Genomic DNA, 23,333 nt, shown 5'->3' on the forward strand with positions numbered 1-23,333 from the left:
TGACAAAATGTCTGCGATAACCAGTCCGGAAGTAGAAAAAATCCAGAAGATGTTGTGTTGCACAGCTTGCCGAAATGTATTTGAAGTATTACAATTCAATTGTAAATTATGATGAAGTCAAGTTTGGAAACAAGGGCTTGATGATGTTTTACGGATGAAGCAAAGGCATACAGGCGATTCCAAAGACGAGGTATTCTATTATCAAGGGTCCGTAAGGTGGTTAACCTACATGTGGCTTAGTGTTTAGGATAATAATTACTTTCCGGCAGCTATTGGAAAAGTTCGTTCTTGAAAATGGCTAGTATTTCTTATTTTATTGCTAAAAATGTGTTCGAATATGACTGGACTTGTACACGACGATAAAGGCTGCCTCGTTAGCAAAAAAATAATGTGTGAAATAAAAAAAGGTTGATTTCATTCCACCCATGTATAAGAAGAAATATGGACAAAACACTGGAATTTAATCCAAAATCGTGAAAAGTTAAAAGACTAATAACTGTTCAGCAAACACTAGTTCTTATCCCAAAGACTGTAAATAAGAAGCAATTTTAGAAAAATGTGCTGCAAACGGACCGAAAACCATCATTTTACTGTGAATTAACCCGTTTTGTTAATGCACCACCTATTCTATGATTTTTTTTTGTCACATCCAGGAAATATTTTTGCACATCCATTTAGAAAGGACATAGACATAGACCGTAGAAATCGCTAATTTATGTGTAAAGGAAAGATCTTATATATGACTTCAAAAGTTAACAAAAGCGGTACATAAATTTGTATCACATTTTCAAGTAAATCCACATTGGAAATACTATATTGATTATGCTTTATTTTTTGAAAATATTTACTGGTGCGTGAATGCACCACTGGTTTTATGTGTGAAACAAAACTTTGTTATTGCAAGTCTAGACAAGTCAGCGCATATAGAATAAAAATCCAGCAATTAGCCTGTTCTTTAGTATTAGTTTGTGCCTTGTGCAGTGAACGTTACAGTTCATAAAATATAGCATTTGAGAGGTATCTGACTCAAAAGAAATTAGAGGGGGGCTATGCAGGAGATCGTGATGGATGAGGACAATAACAACGAAAATCGTAAATATTATTCCTTGTAAATTTATGCTAAAATAACTTGAAAAAATATTTACAGAACATATTGACGCGGTCTATATTCCACCCGACGTGGTTACCTTGACTGACGAAGAAGATATAATAATATATAATATAATAATATATAATATAAATCTACACGAGTTTGGGGAAACAACTAATATAGTTGGAACTTTGGATTTACATACACCGAATGATACAGCTGTCCTTCAATAGTCCTGTAATTCATCAACTACTGAAACTGAATGGGACTCATCAGATGATGAAACCATGGAATTCAAAAGAAAATGTATGCTTTCTGCAGACAAGCTTGCTTCTACTGTCAAATGGAAGAAAAGTCAGATTGAGTACGCTCACATACCTATATGAGGGATTAAAAAATAGGCTTTCTGGAAAAACTCCGCTTGAAATATTTTTTGTGTTTTTTGATGACGAAGTGATTGATTTGATTTTAAATCTTACATTGCTTTGCGACTTTTAAAAACTGATAAAACAATTGCTCAAAGAAATTTTACACCTGCCATAGATGAAGTGCGTTTTGATTATCAAGGTCACCTCATGATTGTTTATGCTAATAAAGCCTGAAGGAAATGTAGAATCTACCACAGCCACACAATTTACGTTTGTAATAAGTGTAATGTGCATTTACATACTTCATTCTTTGTAAAATATTACCAAAAATGAAACCGGGTGTTACCAGTGGTGCGCTCACGCACCATAAAATATTATACACCTATATCCCATGAATTTAGATCATGTGAGGAACTAAAAAATAGGCTTTCTTGAAATATGTTTTACGTTTTTTCATGACGAAGTGATTGCTTTGATTTTAAATCTTACATTGCTTTGCGACTTTTAAAAACTGATAAAACAATTACTCAAAGAAATCTTTCACCTGCCATAGATGAAGTGCGTTTTGATAATCAAGGTCATCTCATTTGTTCATGCTAATAAAGCCCGAAGGAGATGTAGGATCTGCCACAACCACACAATTTACGTTTGTAATAAGTGTAATGTGCATTTACATACTTCACGCTTTGTAAAATATCACCAAAAATGAAAGCGGGTGTTACCAGTGGTGCACTCACGCACTATAAAATATTATGCGTTTTTTTGTATCAAATCAGGTTCTATTTCGAAAACAATTTACTTTTAGTTGTTTTCTGTCGAATTTGATCCTTCTTTTGTATACTTATGTATAAATTATATATTACATGTTATGTACCCCAAAACATTATTTAATGTTTTTTCCCAGTGGTTCGTTTGCGCACCAGTATTTTTTGTATGTTTTTATTTTTTTTTTTTGGCACATGTAATGTATTCTTAAGTGCAACAAAATAAATAATTTCGGAGCAAAAAAGTATTTTTTTATGCTTCGGATAACATAGGTTAAACTCAACCCAACCTTTAATACTTTAAAATTAAAACCGTTTTGCACGAGGGAATAAAGACAGTGGATTTTCAAAAATGGAGCGAGTGCGTCGAACGTGTGGCTGAAATAGAAGAGAGAATGTGGGAAGCTGATAACATGCTAGAAAACACTGTACTGCTCGTTATTATTTCTTTGGACTTCAGGGACTATACAGATATCTGACAACTAAAAACCATATTATTCCCACCTCTTTCTAATTTCTTAGAATAATTAAAATAAATAAATAACAATAATAATAATTAAATAGTTAAAAATAATTAAAATAAATAAATAAAATGTTAGAATGCGAACTCGTCTTTCTATATTTATTACTGCTAATATCCACTTAATGCGATTTGCTCACTTAAATTAACCAAAACTAACCAAATGCGATAAATAGTTACACCTACCACCGGGTGTCTTACTGTTATACAAGTCGCTTACTTCGATGTCGGCAAATTAAAGAATGGCACCCATTTTTAAAACCCCAATGCATGCGAAATTTTAAAAATTTTCTTTCCGTTTTCCCGAAAGCTAATAACCAAAAATAAAACATTTAGTTGTATGCAGCGCGGCAAAGCGATGGAAAGAATGCAAGTGGGACAATGTATATCGCAAATTTATTCGGTAGAGTTGAAAAGGCCCATAACTTATACAGAAGGTCGGCGAAATTTTTCGTTATACCCGAGCTAGGTACACGTGCTCCAATAAAATGGCGTATAACCTATTGTTTTAGGAGAAAACTACAGTTTTCCGAAATTACGTACGATATAAAAATTTGTTTTCAATCCTCTATGTACAAAACTTGAAATATTGTCGGACAAACCATGTGGTTCCATTTCTTCAATTTTATTAATAACTAATAATAATAATATTACATATAAAAAGGTTTGTAGAAGTTCACACAAAATATTAAAACATTTCGACTACATTTAATCATGTGTATTTTATTTGTTATTATTATTTTTTTAAAATGGTGTAAAATATTAATCTATAGAATAAACGCGTTATTTTAATAAATGTGTTTTTATTATATTTTTGTCAGATATAGCTACGTGGAATTCTCACTAAGTTACCAGATCTTATCTGGAGATCATGTATATCAGAATGTAAGGTTAACAAATCCCTCCTCCTATGAATTTCCAGCAAACTGTGGTAAATAAAGAGAGTACGAAGGGGCATTAAAAGAGCGAACAAACTGTTGGCTCGTTTTTGAAGGCGAAAGATAAAAATGCCATCGCTGAAACTCTCCCCGTACGAGATATATATAAAATAGAAAAGTATGCCATTCACAAATAATCCGCGTTTAAACAGCAACAATTGTTGCATGACAAACAACTAGACGGCTTCGACCTCACAGTATCCACATGCTGCGACCATTGGAGGGAGTAGTCAGTTACTAGTTATAAAGATACTTTCGTTTTCTCTAGATTAAGGTGGACAACGCCCAAAATATTTTCAGCGTATAATAAAATTGCGAAGGTCATTAATGTAGATCACAAACAGCGTTGGTCCCAAGAGAGACACTTTAAGAAACAGATCGGTAGATATTTATTTCGCTTTTAGATACTACATGTAACACGTATATGGGTATATGAAGCACGTCACATCATATTAAAATACAGTGTTAAAAATCATCTACTGAGTAGAGTTAAAAAGACTAAATTCTTTTCTTAAACACAGATAAAATATCAGTTTCTTCAAAATACCCGATATGCAGTAGGAATGGAACCACCAAGTAATCTCTTTGCCGTGTGTCATGTTCGTGCAGGTCACATCTCCTTTTCCATCTTAGCATGTTACTTTTGACGTAAATCAAAACAGAATAAATATATAATGATGAAAGTGATCTGAAGTTCGCTAAATAAATCCCTACATATTTCGAATTACACATTTTTGACTAATTTACTAATATCGATATCATAAAACAAGGAGCTAGAATGTAATCAATTAGATTTCAGTTTTAAATGGCTATTTCATTAGAATGTTCCCAATTTATGTAAAAGTGTCAGTATAATTTCAATGTCCAGACGCGGCTGGGCTCTAATTCTTGAACCTATGGAACTGCCTTTGCAACGATTACTCCATATCTGTCACATTGTAAAAAATAATAATAATGATCAAGATTTGCATAGAGGAAAACATGAATCCTTAGTTTCCAGAATTGGAACCCCGTAATCAGTCCTTTCCTTTTATGGAATTGATTTACTTCATCATACCCGCTCACTGGCGCAGCGGGAAATTATAATTAAAATTTACTTGCAAGTACTTCGTTTAACTAAGACGTGTTTCCACAGACAATGTATAGCAAGTTTGATAAAGCCATTATCTGCCTCCTAATTTCTCCAAGGCATAAGTGATATGAATGGCGTCACAAAGTAAATATGAAACAAGAACAAAGTTATTCTAATTTACCTGAAAAACCGGCGCCACAGTTAACCAGTGCCTTTTCTCGCCCGAAATCAGTATTTCCAGCACTTCTACTTTCGAGTCGATTTTCTCGATTGGTATTTGGTCAGTGGCGCAACCGGCAAAACACGAAATTCGGCGTTTTCCTCTATCGGAGGTTCGAGAGGCACACGAAACCGGGCACATGGTGTTAGTTCCGTCAGCAACGCCATTGCAAGCCAACCACAGAACCATTATGGTTGGTAGATGAAATCGGCGACAGTATGCCATTCTGTAAACGAGTAAATTGGATTATTTGATTGCTATTAACAGTTGAAGTTATCAACGATTAATCAAACATATTTTTCTACTCTCTACTCTAAAATATCTAATTAGGCATCGATCAAGCTGGCTCTCTTCTTTACTCTTGTTTAATCTTCCAGTTTGAAAGTGAAATAAAAACAACTGTTCCTATTGCGAATAAAATAGAAACATAAATTGAAGTCTCAGCGCATTGTATTCTCTAATTGAATTTATTCTTGTTCATTGTATTTTGTTCCCGTTTAATTAATTGGTGCTATCCTTTGTGAAACATTCGGAATAAAAAGTGCTTTAATTAGATCATCTAACTGCAACGGACTTTCGTGGCAACCTTTGTCAGCTGGCCTACAAGGTAATTTGTCAAAGCATTTAACACGAAACAGACTAATTTAACAAAAAAATTAATTCGCTTAACATTTTGCTCAATGGTGTCCCACTAAAAACTTGCTAAGAGGATATTGCGGTTATCCATTCTGGACTGCTTTATACCGAACTAAAGAATTTAGATTTGAAATTCGTCGAGACCATCTGCGTATATCGCTTATCAAAAATGGCATATACTGTCCATGATAAAGATCATTACAATCATTTGGTTTATTTAAATTTTTCAAGGATCATTTGGATCGTTGTCTTGAAATTTCCATTATTACAATTTCATCCTGTGTAATAGGACACACCCAGTATTAACACAGCAAATCAGAGTAATGTTTTCTCAGTTTTAACGTTAAAAAATATTTCAGAATGTATGCAATATTAGGATCTGGAAGTCTATGGAGGAAGAATACATAATAAACAGAAAAAAATTAATCCTAAATGCCAAATCATATCAAATTTTCAGAGTCCGTAAGCCTACAGCAAGGAATTTGTAGTTTGTGGTCATATTGCCGCTACTAAATTGTCATATTAATGAAAAAAAGTAGGAGCTTCGATAAGGGAAGTACTGTTCATGTCTTTACCTATAAAATAATAATATTATACTTATAATACTCAATATATAGCTAACAGATAAAAAAATGCTTAAACCCAAGTCAGAATGCATACGCAACAATTTTACATACAGCTTCAACCTATACGTATTGTTGGGACTGGTCAAATTGACATGTCAAAGCATACCCGAATAGGATACCTAGCAATTCGGAGAATAACGATAAAAATATCCACTCCATTTAATTCGCAAAACTGCGCAATGGCGACGTAACGCACAATATAAATAAAAGTAAATTAATAAATATAAATTTAATTGCATTTTTAATATTATTTCGGTCAATTGACTGATCAATTGACCAATCAATTGAAACCAAAAAATTTGACCGGGCAATTCCACAACACTATATATACGTATGGTACTCTCTATATGATTCCCATGAGGTAAGCTTCTGAGTATAAATAAATAAACTATTGCTAGCAAATATTTTGAAAGCAATTTTATTGAAAGTTTTAAGTGAAATAATAGTATTAGTATTTAGAACAGAACGACTGTTACTGGTTCATCTATTTATTCAAATTTAAATGCTGTTCTGGTAATAAGGCAGCAAAACTTATATGGAGTAATTACTTAATCGCTTTACTAAGGTCTAGTAATACATCTGACTTCCTCAAGGTTTTTTTTATATCATAAACGTTGCAGATTTAAAGATATAGAGCAGTTCATAGGAAAGTCTGTTTTGTGAAATATTTGTCATTGTTTATTAGTTGGAAACGATGAACTGAAATTAAGAAACAATTATTGGAATAATCCTAATATAGGAAAAAAAATATATAGGACGTCAGACTTAAAAATATATATTTTGCCTTTGGCACACTTCCATGAAACCTTTGTATTATTTAAAATGTTTATAAAATTACAATAGAATACAAATAGAAAATGCAAAATACTCAATTATACACTGGTCAGCTTTGTTAACCACTGTGGCGAGCAATTTAGGACGAACCTAACCTCAAAGTTTAAAATCGCCCTCACAGGGCCACGATGCTTGTAGGGTGTGCTCCGCCCCCGAAGTGGGGCCCCGATGCCTGTAGGCCCGTGGTAGGAAGTTCGGAATAACACGTTTCCGCTACTTTGGCTAGTAGAATCACAACATAACTCCGTAAATGTATACCACTATTTTTATAGGATTTGACACGTTGTCCATAAATCTCAGTCTCGGCTAAATCGCATAGTTCATTTGTAGCATGACTAGGTTAAGTCCTCTATTAAGTATCGAATTCTAAACAGTTTTTACAAATTGCTTAGCATCGAGAGATAAATGCATATTTTTTAGTAGTGGGAACATTGCCCCATAACAATGATTCTAAAATCAATATTTGACATAACAGTAACTTACTTTCTGTCCTAAGGTCAAATTATTTATCTACACGGAATGCACTTCCCAGCTGTAGCAGCAGAGGGACGCTCGCTTGATCTCGAGTCAAGCATGTATTATTCTGTAAACTTTGATAATAACTAGCAATTCTTCAAAGAAACTTCCACAGGCTACTGTGATACTTTTAACAAAACTTCTGAATTCCTCCTGCGTCGGTTTTTGAGTCGAAATTGCTAACGTTTAGCCAATCACCCTGTTGGCTGCTTCAAAGCTTGACTGAAACTGCCTCTTATTTTACTCTGTACCTGCTTATATATTGTTTGAGGGGGGCGGAGCTAACTGAGGGGCATAAACACCGTCTCGGATGACTGATTCCCATATTGGTGACAGGTAGAGACCTGAGTCGCGGTTAATATTGTTAGGTTGTTTATAGATTTCTATAGACTCTAGGATTTTTCGTTCGTAGAAGAACTGATTACATGCAAGAATTTTAGTTTTATCGAACAAAGTTTTATGTCCGGTTTCGTGAGTGTGTTTGGCAACAGCTGATGAGTTAATTCGTCCTAGTGTTCTTTGAGTCTAGTTGATATTTTTCGTCCGGTCTCTCCCATGCATTCTTTGCCGCATATGCATAGAATGCTGTAAACTCCTGGTATCTCAAATGGCATTTTGTCTTTGACAGACCGAAGATGTTGAGAGATTTTTGGACAAGTGGTAAACCTGGTTTTGACGTTATACTTCTTTAGAACTTTTGATATGTGGTCAGTGATGTTTTGAATGTAAGGAAGGACCACAGTGGCAAGTGTAGGATTGCGGCCTCATTGCTATTGGAAGGTTGTGGTGAAGTGTATTTTTTGATGGAACGCTTAATATCTTTAATGTGGAAATTATTAGAGAGAAGAGGGTAAGGTGTTTAAATTCTGGGTTCAGTGACTCGGCTCTATAAATAAATAAATAAGAACCAGTTTCAGTCAATCTCTGAAGAAGCCAACAGGATGATTGGCGAAACGTCAGCAAATTCGACTCAGCAACTAGTAATTCTATGCAATGTCGGATTTTATAACAAATACATATTACAAATTGCCTTAAATAAATTGGAATGACGGTTACAAACAATTTGCTCTCGTCCTTTCTATTAACAAGCCAACACCATAAAGCTTTAGAACTGCCAAGCGGCCGGACGATATTTATTAACTTCTACCGAAGCTGTCCCAGAAAGGATGCTCGTAGAAGGAAAAGATTTCTTTCTCCCTTGACGGGTAGCGGCTTTTAATAAAACTAACTTCATCGAAGTAAAACCTTCTTCCAATTGGAATTTAACTTTCATTAGCAAATCAAATAACCGGATGCGAAAACCGAAACTAATTCAAATAAACCTGAATTAACTGGGCGCAGTTTAAACAAAAGCGCAAAAATGTTATACGAACCGGCGTATTTGCGCGGAAACTTTTCAGGGGTTCCTGCAAAATTCGATTCGTACGAAACATGTGATTTACTCCCACGCCACCTCATAAATATCGCACGTCAAAAATTCGAATTTCGGTTTTTATCGATTAAAACTTCCTAATTGGATTAAATTAGGTCCTAAATTTTCCGAAAAACCGTCGGTGTACTAAATTCGGACTCTCAATTGTATTCCCGAAAGATGCATAAAATATCATTAAGGGTTAATTGGGTTCAATCGTGACCGTAAGCCGTTTTCCAAATCGGGTACACCAAGCATTTCCAATTTCATTTCCTTTAATTCGAAATAATAAATTATTTAAAAAAAAATAACTTTTCCCTTTTGTTTCAATTTATCAAGCAAGTCAGCAAATTAATTAAAAAACCATATGCCGATAATACTCAAAAGAGACATTCAATATGCATGCGCAAGTTATTACGAAACAATCAACATGGCCGCTCATTTATCAAAAAGCACGACTGTGGCTCGACTCACGCGGGTCTCTCCATATTTATACACACTTTTAGAAACCCAATTATACAAGGGCATTGTATAAAATCTGTTCATAGATATAAGAAAATGACTAACTGATACGAATTAAGGAAAGACCCGGGCAAGCTGCAAGAATGAAACTTGGCCGAATAGGTCCGTACTTTGCTTAGAATTTAATTATTTGGAGTTTTGTTAGGAAAGATACTAAACAATATTTATTACAACAAAATTAAATTACAAATTATTTTTATTACCTACTTAAATTACTTAAAATTATTCACATAATATATCAGTATCACTGTCGCTATCATCGCCTGTTCTAATTATTATTTGTTCTATATTATATGCAATATGGATATACGAATGTTCTGCTTTTTCTATACGTTAACAGAATTTGCCCAACTTTGTGGAGGGATGCTAAAAACTTCAGTTTCTATAAGTTTGAAGACATTGGAGTTAACACGGGGAAAAACATTGTCACGACGAATCGCAGATTTCAGTTGGTGCCAAACAGGTTCAATGGGATTAAATATACAGTGGTAAGGTGCAAGTCTTAAAAGTGTATGCCCTAGATTTTTTGCATAATTATTACAGACGTATTCCTTTTGTAGGTTAAAGCTTTGTAGAACCTCAATTAATTGCTTTTTGGTATAATCTTCCTGAAAATAAATGTCGTTATTATACATGTAGTTTTGGATTGTTGCTTTTGTGTCACATCAGGAAGGGGATTCAGTCAACTGTCTACTGCGATAACTTGCATTGTCCATTACAATGACGCTATTAGGAGGAATGTTTAGAACTAGTTTGTTTTTAAACCAACTTTCAAATAAACCAGCGGTGGTGTCTTCATGGTAATCCAAAGAATAATCTTTTATATTTTTTGCAGACAGAGAAAGTCCATTTGGAATAAAACCATCTTTAGAGCCAGCACGCAAAACAGTTATTTTTTACCTCTTTTTGATAGCGCGTTTGTTTTACACTTATCAGTTGAGTCAACCCAACCCTTTTCCGGGGTATCATAAGTGTCGAACCAGGTTTTATCCAGGTAAATAATTGGCCTTTGTTGTTCTCTGTAAATCGTATTTTTTTCTGAAAATTCCAGTAGCCATTTCGGAATTCTAAAAGATTTCATCTACACTCGAGAAAATGTCAGCATCGCTTCTTTTTTTCCTCGCTGAAATGGAATTATTCACAATTTTCCATACAGTTGATGATGGAATTTTCGTCAATGTGGTCGTTTCTTATAAAGATGCTTGCTTGCTGGCAACCACGTTTAATGAGAGTCAAACAGACATTGTTTATAACTTCTTTAGTCTCAATAGAATAGTGTTTTCTGCATTTGGGCGGGAGCATCTCCTGAAATGCGCTAGACTCGCACATATTTTGCATAATTCGCACACTATTCAACACACGCTGTATTAAACACGAAATAAGAATGATTACTATTAAACTTAAACTAAGTAGTATACCAAACCAAAGAATATTAAACACAGGCAGGTATAAAATTATTTTCTATTACGGACCACAATTTTGCCTGAATTTAAATTCCGAAAATTTAGGCAATAATGTTGTTGGATTGTATGTTAATGACCACCCTTGGATAATCCCATTCAAAAGCAATTGGTCACTTTCTTATATCTATGAACAGACCATACCTATGATCGCAAGCTCTTGGTATTTTGGCGTTTGTGATTTCTGAAGGACACGTCACACATCACTAAGCGGCAGGCGCTTAGTTCTACATCGTGAAGCCACTTTCTGTCACCATGTGCCAACTATAGCAACGATAGCTATTGCCAATGGTTAAAGCTTCTTTTTCTATTCCGAATTTATTTAGAAATATGTCTTAAAACTAACTGCATATTACTACAAAAAGTGTTCTCTACAAGATGACAATATTATATTTAAAGTGCGATGTTTCTACAATCTTTTTTTTTTTAATACGACCTGGCTATAAAACCTCCAATGCTATTTTTTGTTCTAAACTCAACCGATTTCTAGGTACCTAACAAAGCAAATGTCCAAGATTTTTAGAAATCATCTTGTAATTTACAAAATATCAGAAATTTGGAAGAAGCAAAAAAAAAAGTTTAACCTAAGCTCCATGGAAATTCATCCACATAGACGTAAAGGAATCCTATGGCAAGCGTCACTTTACCACGTCAGTTTCGTTTCCCACGGATCCGAGCCGCTTCGGCCATTTCCGGGATTTTACCGCACGAGGTTGAGAGCAATCGGATGTTTTCGGAGATATTTCTTACGCCTTTAATTTTGACGTTCATGTCATTCATGTCTGTGAATGTATTCGTGTTGTTTTGGGAAAGTGTACCCAAAAACTAACGGTCGTAGGAAAAGTATAGTATGCAACACGTTCGGTAATTTTTTTATAAAACACTTGCTCCGCTGGGCTCCGCTCGTGTCAAATAAACTTGTGAGTCAAATGCCGTTTACCGCACTTGTTGCATAATATTACTATTTTCTACTCTCTTCTGTAAAATACCTAATTATACACCGATCTTGCGTGCAGAAAGCGTCACTTTATCATGTAAGTTTCTTGTCCCGCTGATCCGAGCTACTTCAGACAGACTGACTGGACGCGTTTGGAAGCAATCGGATGTTTTCGGAAATTTTACCGCGCGGTTTGAATTTTGACATTTGTCAATTCTGACGGTCATGTCAGTGATTATATTCGTGTTGTTTTGCAAAAGTGTACCCAATAACTAATATACAGAAAAATGTTATATGTGTTATAGTCTTTTTCTTTAAATAAACTACTTAATGATGAATTGTAAAAGTTAAATAAACAACACTACGTTTTAAAATTGTGTTTATTCCATTGTTTATATGACATATCCAATAATACATCTCTCTCTGTCCAACGTAAACAGTTAAAAAGAGACAACAATAGCAGAACCGATCGAAACGATAAACGATTAGGTTTAATGGCAACTAGTCAAATTTGGTAATCCGGTAATCTGTTATTATTTTTAATTGGTTAAATTGTGATTTTTTCGTGATGATCGTAGAAAAAGTATAGTATACAGCAAGTTCGGTAAACTTTTTAAGTCACTCGCTTTTTAAACACTCGCTCCGCTCGTGTCACCTTTAATAAAACAAATAGTTTGTCACAGAGACACAAAAATATAAATTCCATATTCAAATATCATCACAAATAAAAGTGTATTTTTACGACAGAACCGTAAATGCTCGGTATCTCCTTTATATTCGCAAAACCGATTAAATTACATTTCGTTCGATCCGGTTAGCGTCATAAAAGTATGTATGAAGGCTAATAAACTTTTCCAAAACGCTCTCGTTCCGTACTTCACTATTAAAGGTAATTGAAATGGCATTGGAGAGCATTTCAATAGGCCACGAGCTCCCCGATTTTCGGCGTAAATTTGGCCTTTTCCGTTTTATGTAAATATTTGATTCCGCACGCCAGCGGTTAAAAATGTCGGCATGACAGTTTGTGTGGCAACCTTTTTAACGGAAAAAATATTAAATAAGTGACTGATATTTTAAATCAAGTCACGGACGTGTGTTTGACCGTTCATTAAAGTTTTATTGTGTTGACCATTAATTGAAGTTTTTGGATAGCGCTTTAAGGCTTACCCGCAAATCAATTATCAAGAATATCAAGAATCAAGAATAATCAATTAGTTTATTCAAAAAATGCCCGAGTGAAAGTTCATTTTCGATTTTCCTACTTAACTTTTTTGACATGATAAAAAATTTATATCTTCTAAATGTTGCTCAGAGCAACTGTTTTCGAGATTTTTTGTATTTACAATTTCCAAAAAATGGCAAAAAATTTAAAATTCGAAAATAAACTAATGTGGGAAGTACACACCGATCTAGCGGGCGGTAAGCGCCACTTTATCCCTTCAATTTCGTTTCGCAAAACAACACGAATACATTCACTGACATGACCGTCAGAATTGCCAAACGTCAAAATTTAAGGCGTAGGAAATATCTAGGAAAACATCCGATTGCTCCCAAACCCGTGCGGTAAAATCGCGGAAATGTCTAAAGTGGCTAGAATCGGTGAGAAACGAAACTGACGTGGTAAAGTGACGCTTCCCGCATGCTAGATCGGTGTGTAATTAGGTATTTTACAGACGGGAGTAGAAAAACTGTTTATCTCACTTTTTTATTAAGCACTCGCTACGCTCGTGCCAAATAAAATCGTGGATCAAATGCCATTTACCGCACTTGTTGCATAATATACTCTTTCGAGCTCCTTGGAAAATGTTATTGTTAATCATGAATAATAATGGTACATTCTAAAAGCTCGGTTTTAGTTAGCTTTAGGTAATTGTGTGGTTACTTTTCATTTTCCCACTATCAAAAAGCAGTTTCAATAATAACTTACCAGAACAACAAAAATATTATTATCGGAGCACCCCGAAGCACACCAGTATTCGCAATGATTTTAAGCTACTTCAAATTTAGTTTATATTTTAATTAAATCGGTCATAAATAGCCACGTTCTTTGTGTATTCTATACGATTCAAATCAGCTATCCTTAGACTAGAATATTTGTTACATATTAGTTTACAATACGACAAGTATGAAAATAGCATTGCTTAGGATAATTTTTCTCAAAAATCAAATTATATTTTGGTATAGAAAACAGTTTTCCTTTTTGAGGTTATTATTTGGATGCTCTAATAAAATGGAAATAACTTTAAATCCATTTTGCAAAAAGATTGAGAAAATGGTGAAAGCGAGCAAAGTATGATTTTTTGCTTAGGTGCGAAAAACATTATTTTGTCCAGAATGGAGAAGTTCATCAAAAAGGGAGGCTTCTACATTTCTGGCCAGTGAAAACACGGTATGCAATCGAATATATGGTTAGAACTTGATTGAGAAAAAAAAAAAAACAGTTTTCTAAAATCAACTTTCCACGTCAAAAGTACGCGATAAAGGTTGATTAGCCATATTTAAGCGCCTGCCTTCTCTCTTTCGTTTGTTTCATTACAAGGAAATAAAGTTAATAAAGTCTTTGTGTAATATCTTTTCGTTGCTAATGGTTAAACAAACAGACCGAGTTTCCTCTATAGTTGCGAGTTTATAACTAGAGAGGAGGTATTGTGTTACATGCAAATGAAACGTTTTTTATGGGTATCTCATAAAACCGTTTCGCTGTCTAAAAGCTAAAGTTTACCTCGCAGGCTTTTCTATTGCAAATAATCGGTGCAACCCAACGAACTGAGATTTTATTATCTGATTTTCTCTTAAAGATATTGCAGAGTTGTTAAAGCCCGAGCCCGGTGAATACAAACCTTTTATGAAGTGCAGCAGCGCGATGTTCTGCTTTCTCGTTGCTTTTTCAAAGATATTATGAAAGATGTATGACTAAGGCGTTGCTAGAGTTGATCTGAAATTCTGGACAAAATGCTTCTGGATGATTGCCAAATTTTGACGAATATGACGCCCATCCTTTTAACTGTAACTTAAGGGACTATTTCACCCACATATTGTTCATATTTCGGCAAAAATATCTGACAGGCACATTTCCGTTATTTAAGCAGATTTTCCGAACTCTCGGAAAACTAAAAATAGGAACTAGGCTAAATTTAGAGTTGTTTTATAACAGATTCCGATCTTAAACCTCGTAAAATACTCATCTTTTTTATTTTCGTGAACTTTGAATAGATCACTCAACAAGAAATTGCATTGCATTGATCTTTATTGTGCTATTTTAACCTGCATTTTGCTCCATTGTCTTTCTAAAAAGCGAACCCCACACAATAACTACTACTTAACTACCTAACCAAAAAATAAGTCGACCCAGATTTTAAGATTCTGATATACCCAAAAATGTACACCTGACATATGTCACTTGCTTCCTCAATTGCTTTATTATTAATAAATAAATTAAACATTTCGAGTTGATATTTTTTAAAAAGTTTGAGGCAAAAAATGTTATCCAATTTAGTGTTGTATATCGTGTAGTGGTAAAATTTGGGAACCTAGGAACAAATTTATCTAAGCAAATCTAAAATGTAAGATATTCAGGAACGGCAACCAATACATCATGTTGTAAAAAAAATCATTAATATTTTGAAACCGCTCTAGATAAGAATAGGAAGGTATTAAACAAAAATAATCAGCGAATAACAAATATTTTCCTTAGCTTTCGTGAAATCTTCTTTCTTTCCTCTTCGTCGTAATAAAGAATACGCTTATTGGAAACAAAACACGTTCTTGTCAGGCGATCATATTGATCTGTTTGTCTACGCATTTTCCATTACATCTCGTGGAAAGTTACTCGCTTACGGCTGCTCAGCATTTCAATTCGATATTTTATATATTCTACCAAGGCAATGTTGACGCTTTTTAGAACCGTCACAAAGTACACGCTAATAACACAGATAGACAGTGAAAATTGTAGGTTAGGTTAAATAATAGTCCCTTTTTTCCTTAACTAAATGGATTCTGCACGTTTAGCTGCTGATATTTTGTTGTAATTCTTAATTACTCCATTGTAATTTATAAATAGACTTGAGCAGTGAATAAATAAATAAATTAAATTACAAAAATAAACGGCAACTTTTTATGATAGAAAACATTAACATTGAAACCCTATAGTTGTCGTTTTTTATCATATACAAACGTTTAAAATCACTTTCTTATATGGCAACTCCATTTCAAACTACACCTTGTAATAATTTTTTTCGGTCCTTATTATTCTGCTATTCTGCTCGGAATTCTTTTTTCAACGATATTCTCCAAATTGACATTTTTTTATAGCAGTGGTTTTCAAATTCAGTATGGCCGTGTCATACTGCAAAATTTTCTAAGCATTTTGATTAGTTTCTATACTAGAATGAATGCTAAATGTGTGCTGTGGCATTTATTTCGTGGAAAAAATATTCATATTAGCAAACAACAAATTTCCTTTACCGAACTTCGTTTAACACAACCACAAACTATTGAATCTAGGTTAAAACATACTGTGAACTATTTCGTAGCTTTGACTTCCGTTTTAATAAACGTTTGTGCCAGACGTCATGAGTAACATTCTCAAATCAATTTCACACAGAAGCCCGTAATACAAATTTAGTTCGAGCATAACGCCCGACGTGTCAGTTTTAGTTGGAAACGAATTCCGGAACGGAACCCCGGTTGCAGAAATGCAGGATTTTATTTTATTATTATTTTTCAATCTGGTAGGTAGAGCCATGGCGACGACGTGATGTGTTTTCGCCATGAAAGCGAGATTCTGAATGCGAAAAAGAAAATACTCTTACGGTCGAAACACAGCCATAAATGTGTTTCCAAATCAAGTTTTAGGTCTTGTCCAGAGACATTTATGCGTGATGCACAACTTAATAATCTTCAATAAATTAACATTATTATTAGGTACATAAATTTGTGCACGGAGCTAGGGTTCCGCCATTAAGACTGTCAAGTTCTCTGGTGGGTGGTTGGAAATGATACATGTTTTCGCCTTGCAGGCAAAAAGGCGTATCTCGAAATTGCAAAACCATAGAGTTTTTTTAAATTTTTGAAACAATTCAAACTCAAACCATAGGAGTACTAAGCATAAGATTTTTGTGGCTGTAGGTGGATATTTTTAAATTAAAAAACGAATACAGGTTCTATGTAGTGTTCTTAGAACATATTTGAATTAAAATTAAACAATGCGGTAAATACGAGATTAGCGCCAAAATTTCCTCGCCTGACATAGATGCAGCTCCAGTATCACGATAAAACTTTGTCTTCTTTTAAATATATATATCTTAGTAGGTTGCGAAAAAAAATTGAAGTCTTGCGTCAAATAGTTTTTTATTGAGAGCATTTTAAACAAGACGTGTCCGAAAAAATGTCGCAAATAACGCAAATTGAGTATAAAGCAGTCATAAAGTTTTTGACAAAAGAAGGGTTAGCACCTAAAATTATTAAAGAGCGGCTGGATGGTGTGCACGGCCGAAGTGCTCCTTCGTATTCTGTAGTGAAAGAATGGGCAAAACGTTTTCGAATGGTGGAGGAGCCCCTTAAAGATGATTCAAGAACTGGTCGACCAATGGAGGTCATAACGGAAGATATTGTGGAAGAGGTGGTATTGAGTGATCGACGTTTAAAGGTCAAGGAAATCTCAGAAATTACTAAGCTTTCTGATACAAGTGTTCGTCAAATCCTGCATGATCATTTAGGTATGCACAAGGTTAGTGCAAGATGGGTTCCTAAAAACCTTTCGGCTATTCAAAAACAACGCCGTTTCGAGTGTGCGCGGTCTTTTTTGGAACTCTGTGGGTCGGAACCTAAGTTTGTGATAGAAACTATGGTGAGGGAAGATGAAACTATGGTTCTCTATTATGACCCTCTATCGAAAAAAGAATCAATGGAGTGGCGTCGTAAGGGTGAAGCACCTCCAAGAAAATTCAGAATCTGCCAGTCAACAAAAAAAGTTAATGGCCACGATCTATTGGGATTGTAAAGGAAATATATTTTAAAGAAACTAATACCACTGTCAATGGGAAATATTATGCAATATTAATATATAAATTGCGAGACAGCATACGTGTAAAACTTCGAGAAAAACTGACCAGAGGCGTGTGTCTTTTGCACGATAATGCACCTGTCCATACTGCTGGTGTTGCACAAGCTGCCATTTTAGAGTGTGGGTTCCATCAGATAGATTATCCTCCCTATAGTCCAGATATGGCCCCCAGCGACTATTATTTGTTTGGATATTTGAAAAAGGACTTACGTGGACCGCGGTTTAACGACGAAGTTGAGTTAAAAGAGGTTGTTTTAGCTCATTTTGCAGACAAACCAAAGGAATATTTTTTAAAGGGACTGAGTTGTTAATAAAAGGATGTAATAGGTGCATTGAAAATAAGAGGGATTATATTGAAAAATAATAAAAAAATTTTTACTCTACTTTGTTTCTTTCATATTCATGCCGGCAAATTTTGGAGTGCCCTCGTATCTTCTAGTTAGGATAGTAACATTTAAATACACCTTCTTCATTAACTTAGTCTTCAGAAAGAGATTTTATTTTTAGGCACAAATATTATTTCAACAAATGATTTCCAAGACAAAAATGGAGTATAAATGTGTGTTGTATAGATAAAAATAAATAAAATAAATATATAAATAAAATTCCTTGACTTTAACAATCTCTTTTGATAAAGTTTCTACAAAGTTACAAAGGTTTAATTTTAAACTTAAATGACCCAGTGGCCAGGAATTAAAATAAACAAGGAGGTATTGGAGAACAACAATATTCCAGTAGCTCCAAATGCCAGCCACTGGTAACTAGATATAGATAATGATTATAACAAGTAATATATTTGTTGTCAATTTTATTTATTTTATTTACAGTTTGCTCATAGCCGACCTGAAAAATAAAATCGCCAACAGACCCTTCATATGTTTGTATGTAGTGCTATGTGCCCATGTGATAAAGAAAGAAAACAAAATGGCCTGAAATAGAATGACACAGTTAACAGTACATATCTTAATATATAACCGTTGATTTTTTCTAATTAAAGTCTGTATATATCTTTTAATTTTGAAATAGAAGAAGAAAAGAGTTACCAGCAGTAAATATCTAGGAATAACTTATGGCTAAAATATGAAAATGAATGTTCACGTGACAAAAACAGTAAAAAAAACAGACACTTATATGTGTTTTATAGAGTCAAGGAAATACTAACAAGAAAGTAGTTATTACAAATTTATTTTGCTCTTTTCCATATGTTGCTGTGTATGCAGTCATAGGCTGGGGAGGTCCCTACAGTTCATCAAAGTTCATCAATTATTGGAGTAAAGAATTAAGATGGGCCACTGAGTATGAAACACTGAGTATCAACAATAGTGTATCGATATAGTGATATATATATATATATATATATATATATATATATATATATATATATATATATATATATATATATATATATATATATATATAAATATTATAATAAAAGTATAATTTTACCGCGACACCAACTATTGGACATATAAGCTATGTGTATTATGCAGTAAAATAGTAAAATATTTTAATGAATTTCCTAATGATCTGAAAAATCTCAATGTCGACAAGAAAGTGCTTAGAAAAAGTTAAAGAATAAATTAGAAAGGTTACAATCGAGTAAATAAAATGTAAAAATCAAATTCAAAACATCTATAACTTTTTTTCCATTGGCAAAATTATATATAAAAAAGAAATATATTGCATATAATCGGCGAGGTGTAAGTTACAACCAATAGTAGTAGTAGTAAGTTATATTAGGGCTAACCTATGTTCGGGCATTATTTGCCTCCTATAGGTCCTTTACTGTAAACAGATTTTTTATGTAAAAGGAATTTTTGGCCTTAAATATTGAATATATCTATAGGTGTAAAGGTTTGTAAAATTATAGTATTTTCTGTAAATAATCTTGATTTCTTTATGTTTTGTGCCATTGTTATGTCGACTGTGTTGTCCTATCCTTCTCTAGGTCTTCCGCTTATTTCTCTTCAAAACATTTTACCAATTCTTTTAGTTGTTACTTGTAAACCCAATGCTTGCAATTGCCCGCACCATCCATGTTATCTGTTTCCTATAAATTGCCATTTTATTAAACAACCATAATAATATTAATTAATAGAGAAGCTATACTAACCTTGAAAGAATTCATCATGCTATAGGGGATATCAATTTGATTTTATTTAATTTATAATTTAAATATACAACATAACATTAACAACAACAAACAAACAGATCATCTTGAAATAGCGTAATTAAACTAAACTTGAGTGCAAATCCTATTTGCGCTGAACTAACACGATCCCTGGCATTACCTGGAATGAAGGTGCCTATTTCGAAGCAAATGCATGTTCGACACCGATGTCGGGTCACATTAATCAAAACTGATTATGCGTTACATTTATGGGCATCTCTTGCCCTATTCACGGGGCTAGCCATCATTTAGTCAATTGATTATGGGTAATTTAAGACAAATTGACTAACCTACTGTGTCTACGTATTTGGGTCAAGAAATATTTGTGATCAAAATTGGTTTGGGATGTATGAGCCTGTATGACAAATTGTGGGTGATTTAAAACAGACAACAATTATATTATTAACAATTATATTGCACACTTCTGAATTGAGTTTCTTGATCTGCGGTTGTCGCTAATTTAGTAGTAGATTCTTTAACTAGCTTTATTGTATCATACAAACGATGAGAGATGATATATATTCAGAGGAGTACCACACTCCAACCCTTAGGTTATACAGAACTACGTATCTTAATTTACTTTTGAAAAAAACAATATAATGCAAAATGCGACTATTAACGGAAACAAAATCTTGTAGAACTTTTTTGAGTAAAGACCTGAGGTGGTGACCTTTCTAAAATACGAGTTGGGTTTATTTAATCTAAGAATAGTTCAACTGAATTAATCCATTTTGTTCAAGTCCAAGTTAATGTTAAAGTTAATGCACCACCTATTCTATAATTTTTTTTTCTCACGTCCAAGAAATATTTTTGCACATCCATTTAGAACTTTTATTATTATCACTGACGTAAAACCGTAGAAATCGCTAATTACTGCAAAGGAAAGATCTTATATATGACTTCAAAAGTTAACAAAAGCGGTACATACATTTGTATCACATTTTCAAGTAAATCCAAAATAGAAAAAAAAAATTTTGGATTTGTATTGCCATTTTTGCTAAGTCTATAGCATGTAGATTATATCGCAGGAAACGTACATTTGAAATACTATATTGATTATGCTTTATTTTTTGAAAATATTTATTGGTGCGTGAATGCACCACTGGTTTTATGTGTGAAACAAAACTTTGCTATTGCAAGTCTAGACAAATCAGCGCATATAGAATAAAAATACAACAATTAGCCTGTTTTTTAGTATTAGTTTGTGCCTTGTGCAGTGAACGTTACAGTTCATAAAATATAGCATTTCCGAAGCATTTGACTCAAAAGAAATTAGAGGCGGCTGTGCAGGAGATCGTGATGGATGAGGACAATAACAATGAAAATCGTAAATATTATTCCTTGTAAATTTATGCTAAAATAACTTGAAAAAATATTTACAGAACATATTGACGCGGTCTATATTCCACCCGACGTGGATACTGGCGAAGAAGATATGAGCGATAACATAAATCTACAAGAGTTTGGGGAACCAGCTGATATAGTTGGAATTTTCGAGTTGTTGGAAAAACACTAACGATTTTCTTAAAATTGGATATTATTAGAGAGGACCAGATATGAATCAAACAAACTATTCAAAGCTACAAGAGTTTGGGGAAGCAACTAATATAGTTGGAATTTTCGAGTTACATACACCGAATGATACAGCTGTCCTTCAACAGTCCTGTAATTCATCAACTGCTGAACCTGAATGAGACTCATCAGATGATGAAACCTTGGAATCCAAAAGAAGACGTATGCTTTCTGCAAACGACAGGCTTGCTTCTAGTGTCAAATGAAAGAAAGGTCAGATTGAGTACACTCACACACCTATATCCGATGAATTTAGATCATGTGCGGAACTAAAAAATAGGCTTTCTGGAAAAACTCCGCTTGAAATGTTTTTTATGTTTTTTGATGACGAAGTGATTGATTTGATTTTAAATCTCACATTGCTTTGCGACTTTTAAAAACTGATAAAACAATCACTGAAAGAAATTTTCCACCTGCCATAGATGAAGTGCGTTATGATAATCAATGATTGTTCATGCTAATAAAGCCCGAAGGAAATGTAGAATCTACCACAGTCACACAATTTACGTTTGTAATAAGTGTAATGTGCATTTACATACTTCATGCTTCGTAAAATATCATCCAAAATGAAACCGGGTGTTACCAATAGTGTGCTCACGCACCATAAAATATTATGCGTTTTTTTGTATCAAATCAGGTTCTATTTGGAAAACAATCTAATTTTAGTTGTTTTCTGTCGACACATGTAATGTATTCTTAAGTGCAACAAAATAAATAATTGTAGAGCAAAAGTATTTTTTATTTTTTTTATGCTTGGGTAAAAATGGGTTAAGTAACCAACACACAGGAACGCCTACGAATCAAAATGATAACAATTCGCAAAAGAGAAAAAATGTCTGAGGTATCCTTATCATAACGATACAGTGTGCATCACAACACGGTTGTCCAGCTTTCAAAAACATTGGGTCCCACGATTATTGCCTAATTTATCTGCCAAATAAGTACCGAATAGTCGGGACCGAAAGTCTTATCAAATTTAGGATCAAAGCGACATTGCGCACCGAGTTGGCCTAATTCTATCATGTGGGCTCTATTGGGTAGTCTGTAACTTTTAGAACGTATCGAAGTTCTCCCAGATGACTTGCTTTTCCAATCACAAAGAGAGCTCCACAAATACGAATCCAACTATAAACGAAATACTATAATTAACAACACACACGCTTTAGCAGGAAACTAGTGGTCCTTAACTACATGGTGTTCAAATCAAAAACTCTAAATAACCTAACCTAGCCTAAAAAACCTAATAAAAAAAATTGTTTTCTTATCACCAGCAAATCTGATGCAATGTTGAACATTACACTCTAAAGATTAAAAATTGTCTAGTCAAATTGCGAAATAAAATGGCATGCAACGTTTAAAGCGAATCAATTTGGATTCTCCGGTCGCTAAAGCTGTATAAGCTCATAAATCAAAATACAAGAGAAGTATAGAAGACGACCTTGCAAATTTGACAGGCGTGACTGACAAAAATGTTGAACTAATTGGAAAACTTTTACACAAAACTTTTCTAATTAAATTTTGCTCCAAACGGTTTATGTCTCGCGCCAATTCAACGAAACTGACTATTTCTATACGGCGGTTAATATCAGTATTTCGATTTTCTTGGTGTCGGC

At 33.9% G+C, this 23,333-nt stretch overlaps 1 protein-coding gene across 1 annotated transcript in view; it reads right to left on the minus strand.

Annotated features, from left to right (window-relative positions):
• LOC132697114 (carboxypeptidase N subunit 2-like) overlaps nucleotides 1-23,333 on the minus strand; it is a 151,080-nt gene that overhangs the window by 82,727 nt on the left and 45,020 nt on the right. The window contains exon 2 of the mRNA XM_060662406.1: nucleotides 4,934-5,198. Coding sequence (XP_060518389.1) covers nucleotides 4,934-5,197 — 264 coding nt within the window. The 5' untranslated portion in view covers nucleotide 5,198. The remainder of the gene's footprint in view (nucleotides 1-4,933; nucleotides 5,199-23,333) is intronic.

Source organism: Cylas formicarius, unplaced genomic scaffold, assembly GCF_029955315.1.
Source record: "Cylas formicarius isolate icCylForm1 unplaced genomic scaffold, icCylForm1.1 PGA_scaffold_1__22_contigs__length_36826433, whole genome shotgun sequence".
NCBI classification, from domain to species: Eukaryota; Metazoa; Arthropoda; class Insecta; order Coleoptera; family Brentidae; genus Cylas; species Cylas formicarius.